Source organism: Drosophila teissieri, chromosome 3L (genome assembly GCF_016746235.2).
Source record: "Drosophila teissieri strain GT53w chromosome 3L, Prin_Dtei_1.1, whole genome shotgun sequence".
Lineage (NCBI taxonomy): Eukaryota > Metazoa > Arthropoda > Insecta > Diptera > Drosophilidae > Drosophila > Drosophila teissieri.
The window spans coordinates 18,446,682-18,467,868 of NC_053031.1; the positions used below are offsets into that span (position 1 = coordinate 18,446,682).

Below are 21,187 nucleotides of genomic sequence, written 5' to 3' on the forward strand. Positions count from 1 at the left end.
ATCCGCCTAATATCGATAACTGTAGTGCCGCTAAGTGGAAGTATGCAGAGTATTTAAATACGTTGCTAAAAATTGTAGGTATACCAAAATACTTGTGGTAATTTTAATGTATTATCAAATTTAATTTATGACTTAAAAAAATCAATGTATTAAGAGCACTGAAATGTAATTAGTTGCAATGCAATATAAAGTATAAAGTATGTGTTATTCTATCAAATGTGTGGTAAGAAACCATAGCACGTTGTATAGTGTAGCGCCTCAAAATGTTGTGTATTTCTGTTTATTTTCCTATCCCCTCATAATATGCAAGTAGTTCTTGGTCACACATGTGTCCCCAGAAGACAATAATTCCCGATTCCTGGCAGTCGCCTCCTTTCCTCTCGATTTCGTTGGCAGCGCCTTATGACAGTTTTATGGTTTTGGTGTTGGGTGCCGCTGCCCGTGCCCCACGCTGTTTTGGTTTAAATGCAGGCAACCAAATTAGAGGGCAGAGAGGAAAACAGGGAAATTATGCATAATTTAATTTGTATATAATATATGCATTTTCCGAGCACATTTCGCCGCTACAGAAATTCCTAGAAGTTCGGCGACGGAAGCCGCTGGCGACAGGCTGCCAACTTCGCTCCCCAACTTCGACCCAATCAACAAAAAGTATATATTTGTGCTGGGGAAATTTATTCATGTTCCTCGTTTTTTATTGTGTTTTACTCGTAATTTGATTTTGATTTGGGAATTTTAATTAATAATCATGTTTTTCGGGGGGAAACGCTTTGAATTTTTGATGAAATATGGTTATGAATGCGCTGCGTGTGCCATGAACATGTAAATGGAACTCGCATTGGAAACGAAATAAAAATATAATGTGGATGGGGCACCTAAAATGGCACCAACAATATAATAATAATTTCATGGCTTTTAGAACATCTAATTGGCCGAACAATACAGCTTTAATAATTGTTCCCTTTTTTTAGCGGATATTTGGGATTCACTCAGGTGTGCAATTAATTAATTATTAAGGTAAGGTCATTCATCTTATAGCCAAATATAATATAATTTTTAAGTAGTTTTCAATATCAAAATGGTTTCTTATTGTTATTTTAAAATTATAGAACTTTAATTTTAAATTTGGTTCAAATTGTTTTTTTTTTTATTTACAGTTTTTTGACAAGTATTTTATATTTGATGTAAAATATTGGATATAGTAGCCCACGAACCAACGAACACCTTACAATGCCCGATTAGTTCTGATATTCTTTTTCCAAAAACTTTTCTTTCGAATTCCATTGTCGTCGACTTGAAAGCGGAACTCGTGTATTACATTACCAGCAATAATAATGAGAAAAAGGAGGAAAATCTCAATTAGTGTGCACTCGAGAAAGTCCTAAAAGGAGCAGAAGACCAGGAGCTGAGGAGGAAATTTGCAAAAAAGATCAATTTTCCAGCGAAACGGAAAGCCGGGGCGCACATTTTAACAGGATAAGATGCGTTTAAGCAAATGAACGGACAAAAAGGACAAAGGACGCGAGTCCTGGCCGGGCCCATTGAAGTTGCAGCCGAAGAACAAAGCGAAATGGTCAAGCCACAAAAGGCAAACGGTGCGGAGCAGCTGGCCAAGATGTGAGCAGTAGAGATTAGCCAGGAGGAAAAAGGAGCAGCAGATCCTGAATACAATGCCATTTGGCAGAAAGGAGGGTTAAAAGCGGAAGCAAGGTCTTAAGACTTTTACTCGCTACTCGATTTAAAAAATCTCAAATTAATCCCATTTGGCGGAAAACATATTTAGTAGCCAGCCGGTATCGAAAAGCATGGCGAATGGAATAAATGCCGCTGAAATTCAGCTGGGTATCCTGCAAAGATGCGGCATCCTGCTGCCAACTTTAGTACAAATTTCATGCTGGCTTTGGGAACAAAATTGCGACTCTCTTAACTTGCCGACAGCGTTTGGGCAAGAACTGTTGACACATTCAGCTGTCCTTTGATGTCCTGGTGCTAATATGGTGAGCAGCAGGCATCCCGAAAAACCGGACCATCTCAAAATTCACGCTGCGAGCAGAGAAATCCCTTAACACTCCACAGAGATTTGGCTGTCATCGCAGAGTTTTGTCCTGCGGCGCTTTAGCCAGAGAAAGTTCCTTAGGTTCCTATGCGATGTGGGAACATGTCTGTATCTGGTGTCGTTTCATCTGAAATCTACTCCTCGGCTAAACACTTGACCCACATCTTTGGGCACCGAACTACCCATTTTCCTGCTCAATCAAATTGCGTAATCGATACTTTGCCCCAAAGGCAAACTCACGATCGATTGCTGAGATACAATGGCAGGGACAAAGGGATTTTCTGCTACATTAAGTTACGTAAAAAGAGGGATCCCAAGGTATTTCTTTAAAGGATCTCTAGACAGATGCTCAACTTATGTGGGCTCAATCAATTGAAGATCCTAGCTATCCAAACGAATCTCTATCAACATTGAAATTTTTGAACTGGAAACCCCACACAAAAACAGACAAGCGGCAAAGGGATATTAAACAGATTATTACAATTCACTGAGCTCACTTAAGCTCACTAGTTGGAAAGGGAACTATAAAATTATATTTTTAATAATCCCAAATATATAGTCCACTTATTAGAATTATGAATGCATTTGAAAAAACATAGAAAATATTGTTTATAACATCCTTCATTTTATAAATGAATCAATCAATTTTGTAGCTAAAATGTAATTACAGAAACCGCTGCAAAAACTGTCACTATAATTTGATTATTAAAGTGCATAGTCGGCAGCTTGCGAGTCCAAATAAAATAAATATTTTTATTAAGATATTAAAATATAACTTCTCGTACAATTTACCATGGGTCGTCGCAAGTCCAAACGCAAAGGACCCCCAAGAAGAAAAAACATTGTGCCGATGCCCCTTCTTTTCGATTGTCCTTTCTGCAATCACAAGCAGGCATGTGAAGTGAAAATGTGAGTAGTGATCAAAATTTTGTTTAATACCACTAATTGCATAGTATTCCTAGAGATAAGGCGAAAAAACTGGGAAGAATTGCCTGTAACGTGTGTCAGGAATTGTTTCAAACCTCTGTAAACTATCTTACAGAAGCCATTGATATTTTCAACGATTGGATTGATGCTTGCGAGGAGCAGAATTAGCCATTTACATTTTTTAATGCGCTTCAGAATCTATATATTCTTTTAAAAATACGTAAATACACTTTTCAAACATGTGAATTAAGGGTCAACCTTTAACACGCGACTCTTATACTTTAAATATACATGGAATTCTACTTATACTTGTGTATTATAACATATTTTACATTACCTTGAATTTATACTGCATACTTTTGAGCTGTAACCCTCCTTTTATATAATTAAAATGAATTTAAATAATACAATTTATTTAAAGCAAAGAAAATATGTGATAAATAGATTTGGCAACATAATACCATTTTCAGTATTATTAAGATAATTTAAGATACTTAACCATAAAATGCTTGGGAAAAAAGCACACTCAGTACTTATATTTTATTGAACACTACATCTGTAATCATAAACTTTATGATTACTCTTTCTCTTTACAAAAAACACTCAGTTACTGACACGTGTGCATGTGTGTATGCTCCGAAATATTGGAATTAAGTATATCCAATTAGTATATATCTAAGATGTTTTACTACCACCCAATTCGCAACCCAATTTACAGCATCAAAACGTGGTTCTACCTACAGAAATCACCAAGCAAATTCCGAAAGCTCTGACCTTGGATCACTCACTAGTAGCCTCAAACTCAATAGCTATGCTAATATTTTGTTAGTTGTTTCTATGTAGAATTTTAGAGCATTTCGTTGATCTTGGGGTAGTCAAACACTATCTGCCGGCTCAGACGATTCGCAAGGCATTTGCCAAAATTTGGGTATAAAAGCTGAAGCCAAAAGCTCACTCTGCATCGAAAGCATCTCAAGCTACAATCAATCATCAAATATGCAGTCCAACAAGGTTGTCTTCGTGTTCTTTGGTGAGTTTGGAAATGAAAGCCGGAAGAAGGATACCAAATTATCCAAGTCCATCCAATCCAATTTACATAGGTATCATCGCCATGGTGATGGCCGCCAGCCTCTCCTCAAAAGTTCAGGAACAGGATGATGTGATCAGCGATCGTCGTTTCCGTTGGGAATTTTCGCAGGATTCTGATGAGTCTGCCAACGATTTGCAAGAGGACAATGATGATGACGTTGAGAACGATGACGATCAAGATGATAGCGGTAGCGGATCCGAGGAAATTTGGATCATAGAATATCCTGAAGGCTACGAAAGCGCCTCCGATGAAAGTGCCTCCAATGAAAGTGCCTCTGATGAAAGCGCCTCCAATGAATCTTAATCATTTAGTTAACAATTTTTGTAATGTTGGTTTTTATAAATAGTATTTGTTGTTATCGCGAAAAGTTTGAGAAATATAAAATATTTGCGAACGTAAACCTTTTTTTATTTCCCCCAAAAGATACCGCACCTCTTGAATCATCCAAAAAGCATGCCCCACATTAGTGGCGTTGATTACGACGATGATTTGTATAATTAATTTTATTTAACATAATTTAAAGTATGTTTAATTCAATTTGAATATGGTTTACATACAATATTTATAGTGTTATTTGCATTAATTTAAACATTTTAGTATTATGCATTTAAATATATTTAAGGTATATTTAAACTATGACTAAACATAAATTTTACATAATTTTTTTTCACCTCGCTAGTGATGTCGTTCAATAATTTATTTGCAATTTCTACTTAGTTGAAACCAAATATTTTGGAATGATGGGACACAGGCAACACAATTAATAGGATACAGAAAACGCAAAACGCTTATAAAACCAATATACATTTACATACATTTAATACAAAAATGGTTTATAGTTTAATGATTTTTTTAAAGGGGGCTTCTGATCGAGTTATTTGGATTGCTCTAGAAAGAGATCAGAGCTAATCGGATTTAAAAACTTGAGTTATCCATTTGCGTTGGTTTTTGAACAATTAGAAATTGCACATGATTATGTAAATTGCCTGCCGATGTTCTCTTGGTTAGGTTTGCCCTTCAAATGTTGCGTTTTGAGTCTTGTTTTCTCACGGCACACCCAGTTCTCCGTTTCCTCGAAATCCCGATCACCTTCCTTCGCATCACACATTGCTATCCGTGCCCACGGCGCCGGTGAAGGAGAAGGGCTGGGCGTTGTTCACTATCCCCGCTCGATCGTTGGTTTGGGCAGGTGTATTTCCTCCGAAGGTTTGCTGTGCAGCTGCCCGCATGTCCTCAGCGGATGCTCTGTTGGGAAGAAAGGTGATTTCATTAGTCTTTTGAATACAGAATACTGAAAAATGGTTTTCAAAATTATACAATTTACAAGTGCTCAACTAAAAACTGTGACTTTGCCTACATAGAACCAAAGGGACGATTGTTCTAAAAGTAGATTAAACCAATGCTTTTCTAAGACAACCAAAAAAAACTAAAGCAGTATACAAATCTTACATAAATATCGGGATCTACAGGAACTAATCTAAATTTATTTAATTCTTCATGTGCGCAAATAAAAATACGTCTTCGATCATTGACAAAATCTACAAAAAATATACAATTTACAATCGCTAGCAATTACAAAAAGGAAAGCTCAAAATGTATTTGCCTTTGTGATCTCTTGGACGCAGCAAAAGATGTGAACTCGTTAACGTAAATCGTATATTGTTGTTTATCGTTGTTTGCCGCCGTTGAATGTACTTGGCTTAAACGGCAGGATTCTGGACAGTTTTCAGGTGACATGTACAAAGTCTTTGATATTTGATTCATGCGCGTTCAAACGAAATATTTTACATGTTGTCATTTTTAGTGTTGCGTTCAATGATTAACAAATTTCAACAAATTGATTACGATTCATTATTACTTTGGGTAAGACTCTCAGTTGCTGGCGAAGGCTATATTGTAATAAATTATCGCGAGTTTCTTTTAAATAATTTATATTTAAAGTTATAATAGGAAAATTATACAATAACTTATGTGTACGTAAACAAATTTTGGAATGCTTCTTGTGGTAAGAATGCCAATAGGCAACAACAAAAGTAATTTAAAACGTTTTTCTCAGACTTTCAAAGTTAAACGATTGGAATAACCACTTAAAAATAACTTAGGTATACTAAAAAAAAAAAGCATATACTTCTAGCAAATAAGAAATCATACGAAACCCGAAAAAGAAAACCTATGAACCAAAAAGAAAACCGCATAACAATGCATCAAATTGAAATGGACACTTTTCAGTTACAACATTTAAAAATATAACTGGTAAATTCTCAACTTGTTGTATATATATATTCTATTTGTATGCTTGATTATGTTCAATTTCAAATTGTGACTATCCTGCGAGCAAATCGATTCTCAAATAACGTTTAACATTTAATTTTATGGTTTACATCGAAGCAAAGCATATAAAGTTAATACTTTCTGAGTTGTACATATTGCTCTAGTTTCTCGGCATTCACTTGGCCATATCATCAGTGGCTTTTCATTAGCATTAGCTGTGTGTGAGTGTGTGGAAGCTGTGGTTAACTTATAGGTTTCTCTTGCATTCGGTTAGCTTTCAAATATAGTTTCTCACTAAAAATATATGCTTGCTGCAGCTTGACATGTGAGTTACGTTATTGTTATCAGTAGTTTCTCTATGCATATAATATATTTAACTGTAGTTTTCAACAACACCAACCGCTGGACAAAAGATACTAAAAAATTGTAATATGAATACGAATCTCATGAAAAAAGGGGACGAATGACGGAAATGCATTTGTCCCAAATACACTTTGACTTCTAACACGCTCGGTTTAACAGTAATGAGAATTTCGGTCAATTTATTTTTGTATTTGGTGGGGTGTTCTGTATACTAGTTCTCTGATGCCCTACAATGCTGCTTTGTAGTGATTTTCCTCTTCATTTAGTTACATTTATCCTCGGAACGAACACTAAAAACTAGGCGCCGTAAAATATTTGTTACTCGATCAATTCTTGCATCGTTCGCATTTCTAGTGGAGTATTTTGTGTGTGGATGTATCTGAGTGTCTGTGTCTTTATCTGTATCTGAGTGTGGTTTTTGGCAGTTACTAATGGCGCGGCTAGGAATTTATGTGGGGCGCCAGACATCGGGATCTTCCATGAGTGTGATATGCTGATCGCCGCCCATCTGCATCTGACCTCCCGCCTGACTGCCGGCCATCTGTGTGGGCGATGTGGCAGCGGCGGCCATGTCCTCTCGAGAAGCTCTACGTGTTAGTTTATTGTTATTTAAGCGTTTTCACAGTGGCAAGCACATCGTGGGAATATAGAGAAAACATTTGGTTTCGATTAGCAAAAATGGCTTAGCACAACTAACTAAATCGCTCGTTCCTCCGTTCGCTTAGCAACTAAACTAACCCCAACACGGTACATCGAAATCGACTTCAAATTTAGAAAATCTCCAAAAAGCCTTTTTTTTCGAAATTGGTGATCCAGTTTCTTCTACTTCTTTTACAATTCTTAGGACTGGTTGTGTTCTTCTGAATTTAACTGCGATTTCCCGATGTGATTACCGCCCCGTACTCACTTCTTTCCTAACGCCATCATGCCGTAGACCACGCCAGTGCCAAAGATCAGGCCACTGCCAAATAAGCTGGCAAGTCCGAAGCACAGAATAATGGGCGGAATGGCCATGCTGAAATGAAAAACATAAACGTTAGAAACTAATACAATATGACAAACTTATTGGTTACTCACGTAATGTAGAGCCCGGCCCGGAAGTACAAGGGCTTGGAGTCCACCTTATCCGCGATCACATTCACCTGCTCGAAGCACACGAAACAGCAGGGAGCCTCCAGGAGCATCACCACAAATCCTGCCACCATTTGAATGATGCCAGCCACCAGGCAGGATACGCTGAGAGTGATGATGGAGAACACATTCCACAGGCCGAAGAGAATGGCAACTGGAAGGAAGACATAGAATAAGTGTTGCTAGTTATTAAATGTTACAAGCCTATGATAATATATTATTAATACGTGAAGTGTTTTCTTGGCTCTTAAGTTTTTGCCACATAATCTACTGCATTCAGATAACTCACGTCTTTCTTTTTACTGCTAACTTTTATAGTCGTTTTGTTATTTAGTAAACAAGTAGGTTCTCAAATATAATTGAAACTAATTTTAATGTTCTGATATTCCTATATGTTGTGTTGAATGTATGAAGAGGTCAAGTAGAGGTATTCTCCTTTTTTAAATTCCAATAAAAGGCGTATATCTTTATCTGCAAGCACTGACCCGGGGGACTAACCAAAAATGCTAGTCTCACACTCCCACTACACCCATTATGTAGGGCAAACTGCCCCATATGGAAAAAGACGTGGAAACGGAATCTAATCTACAACGCTGACTCATATTGTGCCAATTTCCAACTTTTTATGGGCCTTTCCTTTTATTCAAAAATTCAAAACAATAACCAGCCACAGAAGCGTGACAAACAGTATAAAAAACAGTTGGGTAAATTGTTAGTAGATAGTAGTTCATAGGTAGAATTCACTAAATTCCACCTGATATCGCTAGGGGCGTACAAGTGAATTACATTAAAATATTTTATCAGCTGCTTTTGGTCTATGATAGAAGCATAAACAAAGAGTAAACAGCACATACGACTACAATTCACAGATAAACAAATGTCTGGGGCGTGATAATTGGATAAAGTAGCTGGAAAAAATGCTGCAAAAGATCACGAGGTTTTCCTTTTGCACAATTCTAAGAGACTGAAAACATAAAAAAGAATATAAAGATTCCACGATTTAGGTCACTTTTAATCTTTAGCTTCGCAAGCTAAGTTTTTCCTTTTGCGAAATCCGATCTGGGATTTGAGGTTATTGCGGTTCTTAAACCCAGGCAAACTGACCCAACTTGGGGAAGTCGTTGTGCTCCACGGACCGGCTAATAAAATTATTTATTAATCATAGACTTTGGTTTTATTTTACGCAAACAGAACCGGTTCATTGTGGAAGCCGCACGAGTGAGTTGTGATCCCTTAATTGAGGTATTCAGCTATTTATATGTATATTTATTTTAAGTGGATGGTGTTCATTTGTTGTGCAATTTCTCCATTTCCCTAAGTGAGAATCATTGCCAGAACATTTAACAACAAATGATGCGTTTGTACGGAGACAAAAAATATGTAGAAACGTTTATCTGCAATGTATATATATAATACATTTATTGAACTGAACTGTATAGCTTCCAGGAACAATATGTGTAAGTGTACAAAGTTTCTAGACAATGAAACATATTGTTTCTGTAGAAATTTCAGATTCCGATAACGCGAAATAAATAGTTTTAAACCATTCATACAATTTTCTGTTTATCCTTTTTAAATTGAATAATCAATTAAATAATATTTATTGAAACTAAGAACCTAAGATTTTCATCCAAACAAATTTTTAAAGTAAGTATTCTATGACATGAAACCCAATAGCATAATCAAATCAACTGCAATTAAAAAGACTTGATCAAAGTAGATCACGAATACTTTAAAGTTCATCGAACTTAATTTCTTATGCATTCAGAAGGTGATGATGAAATTACACAATAGATGACCCTATTGAATTTAAGATTCGCAGTAAGTTGTTACGATGTTGCACTTATACCACGTGTGACAGCCTAAGGGTTAAGGTTAAATGATTCCAGATAAAAATCAAATAAGTAAACGGGTAAAACAAAGTTAAAAATAGAGAAGGAACGAGCAGACAAGGGATGCTGATAAAACAAAGGCAATGCGAAATTCGATTGAATGGCCACAGAGAATTACATTCGATGCGGAAAGAAAAAACAGAGCGCCAAACTTGACACAGAAAAGCTCCTATACACACTTGCAATTTCCTCTACACGAAAAAAAATTACCCAATGATGTTATTAGATAAGTAAATAATAAATCGACAATTGTTTTAACTAAATGGGTATATGTATTATTTTATATCTTCGTATCTTCTGTGGACTTTATTTTATCGTACAATTATACGTTTCTTTCTTAATTCAAGTGCAGCCTTACTCCTAACAAACTGATGTAAACATTAACTTTCGCTATACACATAACAAGTGTTCTTTTCAGTGTGCGAATTTGTGTATCCTTTTTGTGTTGTCTTTTCCATGTTTCTTTACTCCGCTCTCACTGTCTCTCTTTCTTTTCCTTTATCAATGTCAGAGAGCGTGCGTACACACACGAACACAACTGCACACCTACACCCACGAATAGATAACAGCAACAACAACAAAGGGTGGTACACAAAAATCGATGCAACATATTTTTGGGCCGCCCAATGTCACGGATGTTTTTTCCTACTTTTTAATGGGTAAGCTAGTAGATAACTTAGTACATATATATCCTACGACTTACAGAAGGCGGCCACAATGCCCAGCAATCGACTTCCATATTTGAGATACCAGGGCTGCTCCGGTCCAATTGGATCTTGTTGATTCGGCCGTGCCAGCAGACCCGTTATCTTTTCCGCAAACGACTGATCCAGGGAAAAAGGGGTAATGGGGAAAACGGAAATGGGGAAAAATCGAAATGCAATTAGGAAAAATCGAAGCACAATTTTGTATTGTGACGCGGCGGCCGCTTTTTTTTTAACACGCACACATTGCCACGACAAGAACACACACACCAGTTAACGCGCGGCTCACATGCATACACACATATGTACACCGCTCACTGCGTCAGCATTTTATCATACTTTTTTATCTCAATCGATCTACAACTACCTACCATGGCTATTTGTTTAGTTAGTTAACTAGCCTTAAACTAATTCGAACAAACACTATGTGCACTTTTCACGTCACACGGAACGAAAAAATCCTGTTGTACTTTGCGTTCTGGTCCACACGAACCGAACTAGATCACGATTCTGATAGCTGATGAAGCCTATCGATACTCGGAGGTTATCGGAGGCGTATGGAACTAGTTTCCTAGTATCTAGATTCACTTAATTCAAAATTTTACATTTAAATTGCCATTAGTCAACGAAGCTAAGCCTTTGACTGCACCGCTAAAAGCAAATTATAATTGTTTTTATGTTTTAGTTTCGATTTATCCTTTAATTTGTGAAAAAAGACGAATCCAAAGTTTAAATGAACGGAACAAATTTTGCATTTCAAGTGCATCTTTTTTTTAAACATGAATATATTTTCAGCTTAGTATGTATGTTTACAATACTAAAGTTTCTGATCATTGATGACTGCAGCTTTCTACAGCTAATTCTTTGTACAGTAGCACAATGAGATGGAACGAAACAAAATTATATTTTTTTTTAGGTTTGTATAAATTTCTAAATCTAAAAATTAGACAAAAAATCGATTAATTGAATTGCTTATCGATGTTAAGCAGCTCTGTAATATATCGATTTATTAAAGATATATCGAGAGTATCGATAGCAGACATCGAAGAAATCATTGATTATTTTACAGTTTATTAATATGGTTTTTAAAACTCTTTGAAAGTATCCACAAAATGACAGACGCTGAGGTGTGCAAACTATGCAAGGGTAACCGCGCAACCGAGATCGATCTTGAGAAGCCACATTTCAAATCGGTCAACAAACTGTTGCAAAGACTGTTCGATTGGTACAAAATTGATGTAAGTTCGGAAAGTCTGTCCATGGATGTTGAAAGCAAACATATCCACCTATTTTAGGTTGCCATTCTGGGAGAAAATTCTTGCATCTGCGAGCTCTGTTTTGAGGACGCTTTGCGTATAAGCGAATCCCTCGAGAAATGGAGCATGGCCCAGGAAGAGATCCGCGACAAGCCCATTGAAATAGACGACTCCACTGCGTTTCAGGTCAAGTTGGAGTTTCCAGCATACGAAGAAGAGGTGGAATCAGTCGAGAAAGATGAGAAATCTACTAATCAGTATATTGCGGAGCCAGAGAAGGAAGACAATGATCTATCTGGTAAAAAGGAGCATATGGAATTTGATGTACAAGAACCTTTGAAGCCCCCGTCCGAGGATTTCTTCAGCGTGGGATTGGCCCGCGATGGCTTGGCGGTCACCAAGTTCTTCAAGGACAAGACCCAAGCCACCCGGATGCTGTGCACCTGTTGCGGCCAGGTGCTCGAAATCCTGGCCCACATCCGCATGCACTGTGCCAAACCCCGCCCGAATCCGGTCTACTATTGCCGCGAGTGTGGTTCAAAGTTCTCCAAACTTTGCGAGCTACAGGAGCACATGAAGACGATGGGACACCTCAAGACGAAGTGTGGCGGAAGGGATTTGGAATTCCTGTGCCTGAGATGCAACCAGATATTCCCACGATATTTTGACGTTATCCGCCACGACAACAGCGCCCACAGGCTATCGGAGTACATGTGCGTGGAGTGCAACGTGTCCTTCGTTTACCAAGGATCCTACGAGAAGCACCTGCGGAACCACGGTGTCGAGCAGCAAGTTTACGAGTGCCCTTATAAGGACTGCGTTTCAAGATTTCGGGTGTGGACGCGATTAGTGTCGCACATGAGGTGGCACAAGGGGCGGAGTTCCCAGTGCCCCTTTCCTGGATGCAATAGCAAATTACCGTCCTGGAATTACCATACTCACATGCGTTCACACTCACAGCAAGGTCGACTCAATCGGGAGGGGAAGTTTATGATCCTGGATCCTATGAAACGCGTAGAACCGGATCGACGAAAGGTTCCCTACGGCAAACGACACTTGGTTTTCACTGAAGCCCAGACGCTTTGTTCTTCCAACGGAGGAGAGTTTATCAGCCTGCCCAAGGAACTTTCCCTGCAGCAGGGAAAATACATTAATGTTGGGGATAATCAAAGCGCGTAGTTACCAACTAGGTTGGAAAATAGGATATGGCCATATTTGGTCATTTATACTCAGATTGCAACTTTAAGTAGAACTTTGTTAATATGAGTAAGCTATTATTATCAGTCTCGTTGTTGAGTCTGTGACATTCTTCAAGGATAAACGTCAAATGAAATTTTCCATCCCAACAAAAACAAACATTGTTTTAAAACTTGGTACATCAATTTATTGCCGGAAATTTTTGGGGGGAAAACGTTGGAAATATATATTGCCACAAATAAGTTATTTAATAATCTTTTTACGTTACAATTGTTCTTGATTGAAGAGTTAACTTGGATTTTGTATTTGGTTGTTTTGGCATTAAATTCTACAAATTGTATTTTTGATATCGTATGATTTTGAAGGTGTTTACACTAGAATAGATTGCCCAACCAAAAAATCAGGGTTATTTTCCACATCATTGACAGAAAATCTATTTTCGTGCATTCCTCCTTGATTTTGTATTGGACGTGTTTACAGATTTGTTTTTGGTTTGTTTATGTTCGATACAATGGTTAAAATGCATAGCAAATTTAGCTCGGAGCCGTAACTCGGATCACTCCGATCGTCGGGCGGTTCTGACTTTCAGTTGTTGGCAAGATTTCAGTATAGCAAGTCCTCACGCATCCAACATTCACTTAAATTAACTTAATGTGGTCGGTTGTTGTTCCAGGAGCCCTTTACTAAAGTTAACTAATGCTATGTCTATGGTTGTTCAAAAATTGAAATTAAAGTATAATATGTGTTTCTGGATTGGTAAAATTGTAATGCAGTTCATCATTAAATGAGGAGTCGGTTTGTTTGGATTCATATTTAAAATGTTTCACTTTAGAGTTGGTTTCTTTTTTACAACAAAATGTTACAATATTTAATTCTTGGCTTTGTTGCAATTTCAAGCTGTGTAAACAACGCTGTTCTTGTAGTTTGATATTCATTGCTTGCTGGATAAGTTTGATGTTGTTTGTCACTTGGCCCAGACAAATGGCCAAAGAAGTTAAGTTCGTTTTGATATTACGAGAAAGAAGAAAGAAGGCATCAAATAAGAATGGATAAAAATTATTGTCAACTTCGTTGGGCATTTGTCTAGGGCGGCTGGAAACGGATCTTGAGTGTTTCCAAAAAATAAAAGTTTAAACTATAGGTTTTTAATAAAAATGAAGTATAATCCAAATCCAAATTAGGATAGAAGTGTTTAAAACAGATTTGCAGCTCATTAAGTAAACATATAAAATAAAAGTTAATATGGCTTTTCAAAAAGCTTTAAAAGTCAATGGTAAAAGATTTAAAGCAAATGCAAATTTCTCACTGTTTTTGGCTGATACGCTTAAAGAACTACATTCAAATTGTACACAAAAGACCGAGTTACAGGGAACTTCTTTTGATTTTCGGTGCTGTAAACTTATAGGCTCTGATGATACCACCTTGGAGACATTGCTGGTCATTGCTTAGTCTAAAGATAAACGCTAATAGGCAACTGTTTCACACATTGGAGACTACGTTTGTTTGAAGGAGGAATTAGTTAACATGCTGACATGCTTACGAATTATAGGAAACTTGGCCTGGCTGAAAACCATCACGAACTCTACGCGCAGGTATCAAAAGACTTAACATTTCTTAAAAAGGCTTCTCTCCCCCGTTCTTACGCACTAGTGGCTCACAAAAATATACTTCCGTTTTGCTTTTCGTAAAATTACAAGTCGCTCAAATACATCTACCTCTCATCGTATATATCATACAAACGTCTTATGATTGAAGACGTTTTAAGCATTCAATTTTAAACTAATTTAAATTCGTTAAATGTTTTGTTTTCTCATGTTTAGCTTCACATTCCCAAGATGTCAGTCAAAAATTGACGAAACACTTTGCTGCTGAGATATGCCTGATATTGCCCCTGATTGTGGGAAAGTGGGTCTTAATTTTGAACGGTTTGTGTGCGGGGCATTGTTTTGATTGATTAAAATGGTGTTGTGGTTCGCTTATAAAAGTTTTTGTAGTTGCCAGCCGTTTGTTAAGATCACAATTGTGCTAAGAAATACTATATCACAATTTAATTATTTACATTGTTATTATTTGTATTCTTTCTTACACATCTCTCTCTCTCTCTCTCGTCTATCTTTCTTAGGTGGGGGCGGGCAGTAAGTAATACGGCCCGGAAATATTATTTGTTAACCATCTTATTCTTGCCCCGCCGAAGCGTTTTATTGCTCCTGCTAGAAGTCAACTGTGGACTTTGAAATTGAAGCACAACGATCTGTACTCAGGGCGTTTTAAAGCTACGCTTTAGTTAAGTTAGATTTACTTTGTTGATTTCTCTAAAAATACGTTCAAACGGCGAGCACTCTGCTCGAAGTAGGCTTGGTTCACTTGGCTCACAATAAACACTTTTTAGCTTACAGGAAGGATTCTAACATAATTATACTCAATCTGTTCGGTCTCACTTCGGTCTTAAAGTCGAACAGCGATTGTAGTGTTATTACAAAATATTACTTTACGTGTGCTGAGCGGAAGACTCTCGTTTATGCTTTTTTTTTCGGTATGAAAATCTTGTTCTTTCTCGTATTAAAAATGTCTTATACAATTGATCGCATTCAATTTCGAGTTTAAGTGTGCTTGCAGTTCCCTAACGTAGAATATATGTCTGGAAAAGCTTGATCCCCAGTTCAGAGATCGAGAAACTTTACTTATATACATAGTCTCCAAGGCCTAGGACTAGACATGATTAGTTGTCCATAGTGTTGGTAGTTGTAGTGTTAGTTTTATAACAAATGAACTTGTTAAATGCAATTGGCATGCTTTCATTTACTGGCAAGTCTCCAAAATTTCTGCTACCCAAAGCGCGAGTTCGTAAACTCCACAGAGCCTTCTATACTATTTGGTGTTCCCGGTAACCGAGCCTTTTGTGGGGAAATGCATCAATTGAGAATTTTGAAAGGAAGTTTTTGACTGTATAAAAAGTTTAGCAAAACACATTTGCTATGAAGTTCTTGGTAAAGGAGAAATTCGTCCACGAATTAAAATTTGGCGTAAAATCAGTTCCCAACTGCTGCTGTTGCTGTTCTAGTTGCAACTGTTGCTGATGATGCTGCTGCGGCTGCTGCGATTGTGCCCGCTTCAGAATCCTCAAATTTGTGCCCGAGGCCATGCGCTGCAGCTTATGCATGTCCTGGGCATCCGGAGCGGATGGTGTTGCATGGTTTGTGGTAGCACTACCTGCTCCAAGGTTAAGCGACACAGAAGCTGGTCGTGGTCGTTGTGGCTGATGCTGCTGTTGTTGTGTTTGCTGCTCCTTATTTGATGTCTTTTGAGCTGCCGCAGCTGCCGATAGCATGGCTATCAAGTCCATGCCCGTGGTGGGCTGCTGTTGTCCCAGGATTTTGACTGGCTGCTGTGGATTGTACTGCTTATCACTCTGCGACTTGGTGCGCAATCGCTGTTGCTGCTGCTGTTGCTTTTGCGCCTTTGCTGCCTTAAGTTGTTGCTGTTTCTCCTTGCGTATTAAATCGAAGGAGCTGACAATCTGCTGAAGAAGCTGCGTTTTAAATACGTTTTATTATTAAACACTGAGACAACTCACCTTCTCATTGCTTGCCGATTGCTGCGCATCGTTCTGACTTTGGCTATGGAACAGTTGACGCTTCGAGGATACAGTACCGCCTCCGACGGCTCCATTTGACGTCACTGGCGTGGCTATTGTAGTTGGCGTTGCCTGATTGCTGCCCGCAGCCGCATTTTGTTTATTGCGTTTCCCATTGCTATTGCATATGTTCATCGAGTTGATGGCAGCGGTGGCAGAGGCGGGAGCTGTCGATCCCACTCCCGCTCCAGCGGTCCCCTTGCCATTGAGATTATTTAACTTGACGCCATCCAAGTCACCCATGGACTTGTGTCTCTGGCGTCGCGATTCATTGCGCACTCCTGCGACGTCCTTCTTGCAGCTCCCGTTGATATTCGTGGGCGAGGCCGCTTTTGGCGATTGCTGGCCAGAGCATTTGCGGCGACGCGGCTCGATTCCGGCCTTCCGATCGTTCACCCACTTCTTCAGGCGCTTTACGAACGGCATAATCATAAAGAAGGAGTTGGAGGTCTTTCCCAACTTGGCCTTTGATATGGCATCGTTTTTGTTCACCGGCAGCGCATCGATGCGGAACCAGTCGCAGCACTTGATCTCGTTGCGGGTGCGTGGCGCGAATTGCGTGTCCATCGGTATGTTGCGCACCACGTACAGCCGCGTGTACTGGTAATTGATGAAAGCCTCGATGTAGTCGTTGGCATCGATGAGGTCCGTGATATCGAACCCGGTCTCCTCATAAACCTAAAAAAGCGCCGGAGATTAATAAAACTATTTTCAAAGTCAATAATCCCCTATCAATAATTCTATTTCACTTTTTTAAGCACTATATGGTATTGCTTTCTTAAGCATATAAAAATAATCTCATTTAATTGATTTTTCAAAAATGAGTTCACCATTACTGCCCCATTAATTCGGAATTCTAATTTATTCCCGACTTGCCTCTCTCGTTGCACAATGGGCTGGGTCCTCGTTCTCGTTGATCTTGCCCTTGGGAAATCCCCAGGAGTTGCGGGCAAAGTAGGACTGCACTAGCAAGCAGTGATTGTGATCCTCGGACACCAGAATAGCTCCATAAGTGGGCACCGACAGCTTGTAGTTCTTCCACTCGTCCAGGATTTGATCCACGGTGCCAAAATGTTTGTTCAGGAAGGGAATGTGCTGGTGAAATAACAATAATACAATCAATACAATTCAGACAACATAAGATCCTACTTCAGACCCGAAACTCACTTGGAACAACTGCATTGCAAACTGCTTGATGCCCACCGATGGCAGCTTTCGCTGCACGCACTTAGGGGTCTCGCCATCCTCTCCAGTTTCGGGGGCACAAAAGAAATCCAAATAGAACCAATGGGCCAGTTCGATTTGGAAACACATTCGTATTAGATTGTTAAGCTCCATGTCCGGAACATTGATTATAAATCGACTGGCCAGATCATCAAGTATATCGGACGGAATTTTCGATTTCTCTGGCAATTTATTGCTGGACGCCTTCGTGGTACTTGCTCTTGCTGTTGATGCTCCCAATGTGACTGATGCACCTGCTGCCGATGGTGCTGATGTGCCCGCGGCTTCCTCCGAGGATGAGCTGCCGTATGAGGAGTTCGTTGATGTCGATGAGTGGGTCGATGATATGGATGAGTTGAGGCGTTGCTTCTGTGCGCTGTATTGCTGCTGCTGCTGCTGCTGTTGATGTGGCTGTTGTGCATATTGATGTTGCTGCTGCTGCTTCTTCCTTTCGATGGCAATGGGCGCTGTGGGCGTGGCGGTGAAAACAGCTCCAGTTTTTAGCAATTTGTTTAGTACATCATTCTCGCTCTTAGTGTCGAGGTTTCGTCGTTGTGGTTGTGGTTGCTGCTGCTGTTTTTGTTGCTCGTGTTGTTTGCTATCGCTAATGTGGCTGTGGTTGTGGTTATGGTTTTTGATGCGCTGGTTATTGTTATTGTTGATATTTAGCACTTTTTGTAAAGTCAGCGACGCGAGTAGAGCCAGATTGTTGACTTCAAATAGAAAAAGCAAAAATTGGAAGATAAGCACACGACCCCAAGAAAATGATAGTAATAAAAACACCCCGAACTGATGGAACCACCTTAACAGCTGAAAGATATTTATTTCAGATATATAAATTCACATAGGTGCCAGTTATGTATTTTAAAATAAAAGCAATTACATGTACTTATATTTAGCAGAGGTCATAAAAGTAAATATAATGTATTTTACCTGTAAATCGTACCCTTCTTTAGAAACTGTATATATGTATATGAATTGGTGACGTTAAGTTAACGAATCTTTGTTAATGCGTAGTAAAGGTAATATGTTTGGTAAACAATGCCATCAAGACAACTACGTTTTATAAATACTGGTTTGGCTTTCTACTTATAGATTGTAAACAAAATGTTTCATGAATTATTTCTTCTTCATATTTCTTGAAAGAAGTCTTACTCTATTGATTTCCAAGCAGTTTTACCTTTCATGGAAAACACCTTGACTTGATAAGCACCCAATGTAAGACCCTAAAAATAACCCCTTTCGACCATTGGTTGCCATGCTGTCTCGGAAACTGTGGCAAATGCTATTGGAGCACCTTGAGGAACTGCTGAGTAATCACAATCCCCTGGCCAATGATCTACGTACATTTCTGCGCTGCCAATTGCGCAACAACAAACAGCGGGACGAGTGGCAAAACCACTACTATTACTATGCTATTGCCGTCGTACTCCGTTCGCTTGGCCTCTAAAAAACAATTGAAAGCAGAAAAAACACACGGGCAGTTCAGCGACCCCCGTTGAAATGTGTTGCACCATCCACACGCACACTAGTTGGTGTGGGTGACTACTTGTGCAATGTGCACTGGGTGCTACAGTACGACTTCTAGAAGGTGGACAACTGACAAATAGCTTGTTGAAAGTTGGCAAAAAATTCTTTTTTATTAACCGTCGCAAGTACATGATGAAGATATACTCATGGAAAATTTTACCAATTCTATGTTACTCATGGTACTGCTACTCATACTACTACTCATAATTGCTTATTCAGCATGACTCCATTGTACCTTAAAAGTGTTATTTCTTTCATTGGTTAATAATGAATCTGAATCAAGACCGCCTCTAATTTTAATTTATTTAGAGAATAATAATTTAATAAACAATAGAATGCCAGGTAAGAAATTCCCCCTTTCCTTTAGTTTTCTATTAAGGTTTATGCGTATTCAAAATATATGATTGATGTAAACAAATTATGTATTACGTAAAGAAACAAATAAATGTATTTGGTTTGTAGCCGGTTTAACCCGGATTACGAATTGTGAAGTTAGATAGCTGGCGGACGAGACTAGCCCGGTTTGTTAAAGTACAACGTTATGTCTAGTCAATATTAGAAGACATTCTGATTGTCTACTCCAGTTTTGGAAACTTGGAAATCAAATAATACGGAGCGAACGTGAAGATCTTTAACGAGTGCAAGTAATACTGACTCTATCGAGTACTTACTGCACCTTATGCTTTAAATTTACATATATTTTCTTATCTATATAGTTATAAATCCACTGGCACTGGGAGAGTACCGCGTATAGACCCGCTTACCGTTATCATCCTGGCTGCTACTGCTGACGCTAGCAGAGGCAGAGACGGCGGCAGAGGCAGAGGCTGTGACGACAGCGACGGCGTTGTTGATCAGTGGTGCGATTTCCATAATATTTATTTCGATATCGGAGCTCCGTTTGTTTATGTAATACACTTTATTGGCTTTAGTTTTTGTGTTTGTCTTTTTCGCAAAATATTTTTGTTTGTTTGTTAATTCACATTCGCGTCTCTCTCTCTCCCTCTCTCTTTCGGTTCGCCCGTGTGTGTGTGTGTGTGTGTGTGTGAGAGCGCAACTGTGTGTGGGTGTACGAATGAGAGTATGTGTGTGTAAGCGTTTTGTCACGTATTTTTACAACGGCGTTGCTTTTGTAGTAAATATGGCTGCCAAGTTTTGAAAATTTCTGCAATCGTCCGCTTTTGTCGCACGAATTTCAATTTCCAATGCAATTTTTGTACTTGTACTCTATTTATTCCATCGGTTGCATTACATTCTAATGCTTTTGCTATTGTTCTCTTGCTTTTCGCTCTCTTTCCCTCAACATTTTTTGCATTTGCGTTTAATTCTGTTGTTGCTATTGCTGTTGTTTTTGTTGCTGTGTCGTCGCTTTTGTTATTGCTGTAGTCGTTGTGGTTCTTGTTGTTTGTGTTCCACTCCATCCACAAAATAATTGAGTGCGCTCCACTTTAGTGCGAGGGAGACGGAAAATTCTTCGCACGCACACAGTCTCACGTTTTTGCGTTTTCTTTTCTCGCCCAGTTCCCGTACTTTCCACTTTCCAATCTCAAATTATGTGCTCGCGGAACTTTTTCGCGATCTGAATTGCCTCTATTTACACGTTGCACTTAAAATTAGTTATTATTTTGCACTATTTTACGGGCTTTTCAACTGCTCAAAACTCGCCTACCTCGGACAGCGTCGCGTATAGAAATAGTGGTGGTGGGATTGAGTGGTGGGATAAAAAATACCATTCAGGAAGATACCAAAATATACCGTATGATTCTGTTGCGACCAGGGATCCCAAATGTCTGTACAAATTGTGTCTTATGTTATTTATTATTATTATTCTAGTATATTGACAAACATTTTAAAATGAAACTATTAAAATAATATTATTAATCTCTTCAAATTTTTAAAATGTATGGTTTCA

The 21,187-nt window shown here is 38.6% G+C and overlaps 5 protein-coding genes across 9 annotated transcripts; 3 read left to right on the forward strand and 2 right to left on the reverse strand.

Moving 5' to 3' along the window:
* Positions 1-1,200: 1,200 nt before the first annotated feature.
* On the forward strand, positions 1,201-3,256 carry LOC122617252 (transcription elongation factor 1 homolog). Its single transcript, XM_043793012.1, has 2 exons — positions 1,201-2,965; positions 3,019-3,256. Exons 1-2 carry the CDS (start codon positions 2,850-2,852, stop codon positions 3,149-3,151), a joined length of 249 nt encoding a protein of 82 aa, XP_043648947.1. The 5' UTR covers positions 1,201-2,849; the 3' UTR covers positions 3,152-3,256.
* Positions 3,257-3,951: 695 nt separating this feature from the next.
* LOC122617995 (probable serine/threonine-protein kinase ifkC) lies at positions 3,952-4,376 on the forward strand. Its single transcript, XM_043794101.1, has 2 exons — positions 3,952-4,013; positions 4,084-4,376. The coding sequence occupies exons 1-2, from the start codon at positions 3,980-3,982 to the stop codon at positions 4,374-4,376; spliced, it is 327 nt and encodes a 108-aa protein (XP_043650036.1). The 5' UTR covers positions 3,952-3,979.
* A 184-nt stretch (positions 4,377-4,560) lies between these two features.
* On the reverse strand, positions 4,561-10,943 carry LOC122618454 (calcium channel flower). Of its 4 annotated transcripts, none has more exons than XM_043794900.1 (5): positions 10,806-10,943; positions 10,434-10,554; positions 7,785-7,992; positions 7,615-7,722; positions 4,561-5,318 (listed from the first exon to the last, which is right to left on the reverse strand). In XM_043794900.1, exons 1-5 carry the CDS (start codon positions 10,806-10,808, stop codon positions 5,174-5,176), a joined length of 585 nt encoding a protein of 194 aa, XP_043650835.1. In that variant the 5' UTR covers positions 10,809-10,943; the 3' UTR covers positions 4,561-5,173. The 4 variants fall into 4 exon arrangements, with proteins under 4 accessions (XP_043650835.1, XP_043650838.1, XP_043650839.1 ...); XM_043794902.1 differs by lacking the exon at positions 4,561-5,318 and adding an exon at positions 6,348-7,294; XM_043794903.1 differs by lacking the exon at positions 10,434-10,554 and having other exon boundaries at positions 10,806-10,910.
* Positions 10,944-11,476: 533 nt separating this feature from the next.
* Positions 11,477-13,042, forward strand: LOC122618453 (zinc finger protein 774). The gene is made up of 2 exons (XM_043794899.1): positions 11,477-11,672; positions 11,730-13,042. Exons 1-2 carry the CDS (start codon positions 11,547-11,549, stop codon positions 12,867-12,869), a joined length of 1,266 nt encoding a protein of 421 aa, XP_043650834.1. The 5' UTR covers positions 11,477-11,546; the 3' UTR covers positions 12,870-13,042.
* A 6-nt stretch (positions 13,043-13,048) lies between these two features.
* Positions 13,049-20,973, reverse strand: LOC122618452. Of its 2 annotated transcripts, none has more exons than XM_043794898.1 (5): positions 20,040-20,973; positions 17,689-18,458; positions 17,398-17,616; positions 16,462-17,199; positions 13,049-16,404 (listed from the first exon to the last, which is right to left on the reverse strand). In XM_043794898.1, the coding sequence occupies exons 1-5, from the start codon at positions 20,146-20,148 to the stop codon at positions 15,844-15,846; spliced, it is 2,397 nt and encodes a 798-aa protein (XP_043650833.1). In that variant the 5' UTR covers positions 20,149-20,973; the 3' UTR covers positions 13,049-15,843. The 2 variants fall into 2 exon arrangements, with proteins under 2 accessions (XP_043650833.1, XP_043650832.1); XM_043794897.1 differs by having other exon boundaries at positions 13,049-16,407.
* Positions 20,974-21,187: the final 214 nt, after the last annotated feature.

Coding starts and splice junctions, on each gene's coding strand:
- LOC122618452 (XM_043794897.1), bottom strand. CDS start 20,148: ATGGAAATCGCACCACTGATCAACAACGCCGTCGCTGTCGTCACAGCC. Junction 17,200..17,397: donor CCCATTGTGCAACGAGAGAG/GCAAGTCGGGAA, acceptor GCGCTTTTTTAG/GTTTATGAGGAGACCGGGTT. Junction 16,408..16,461: donor AATCGGCAAGCAATGAGAAG/GTGAGTTGTCTC, acceptor CAGCTTCTTCAG/CAGATTGTCAGCTCCTTCGA.
- LOC122617252 (XM_043793012.1), top strand. CDS start 2,850: ATGGGTCGTCGCAAGTCCAAACGCAAAGGACCCCCAAGAAGAAAAAAC. Junction 2,966..3,018: donor CAGGCATGTGAAGTGAAAAT/GTGAGTAGTGAT, acceptor TAGTATTCCTAG/AGATAAGGCGAAAAAACTGG.
- LOC122618453 (XM_043794899.1), top strand. CDS start 11,547: ATGACAGACGCTGAGGTGTGCAAACTATGCAAGGGTAACCGCGCAACC. Junction 11,673..11,729: donor TCGATTGGTACAAAATTGAT/GTAAGTTCGGAA, acceptor CACCTATTTTAG/GTTGCCATTCTGGGAGAAAA.
- LOC122618454 (XM_043794900.1), bottom strand. Junction 7,993..10,433: donor GGGCATTGTGGCCGCCTTCT/GTAAGTCGTAGG, acceptor TCTTCCTTCCAG/TTGCCATTCTCTTCGGCCTG. Junction 5,319..7,614: donor ATGATGGCGTTAGGAAAGAA/GTGAGTACGGGG, acceptor TCTTCCCAACAG/AGCATCCGCTGAGGACATGC.
- LOC122617995 (XM_043794101.1), top strand. CDS start 3,980: ATGCAGTCCAACAAGGTTGTCTTCGTGTTCTTTG. Junction 4,014..4,083: donor GGTTGTCTTCGTGTTCTTTG/GTGAGTTTGGAA, acceptor CAATTTACATAG/GTATCATCGCCATGGTGATG.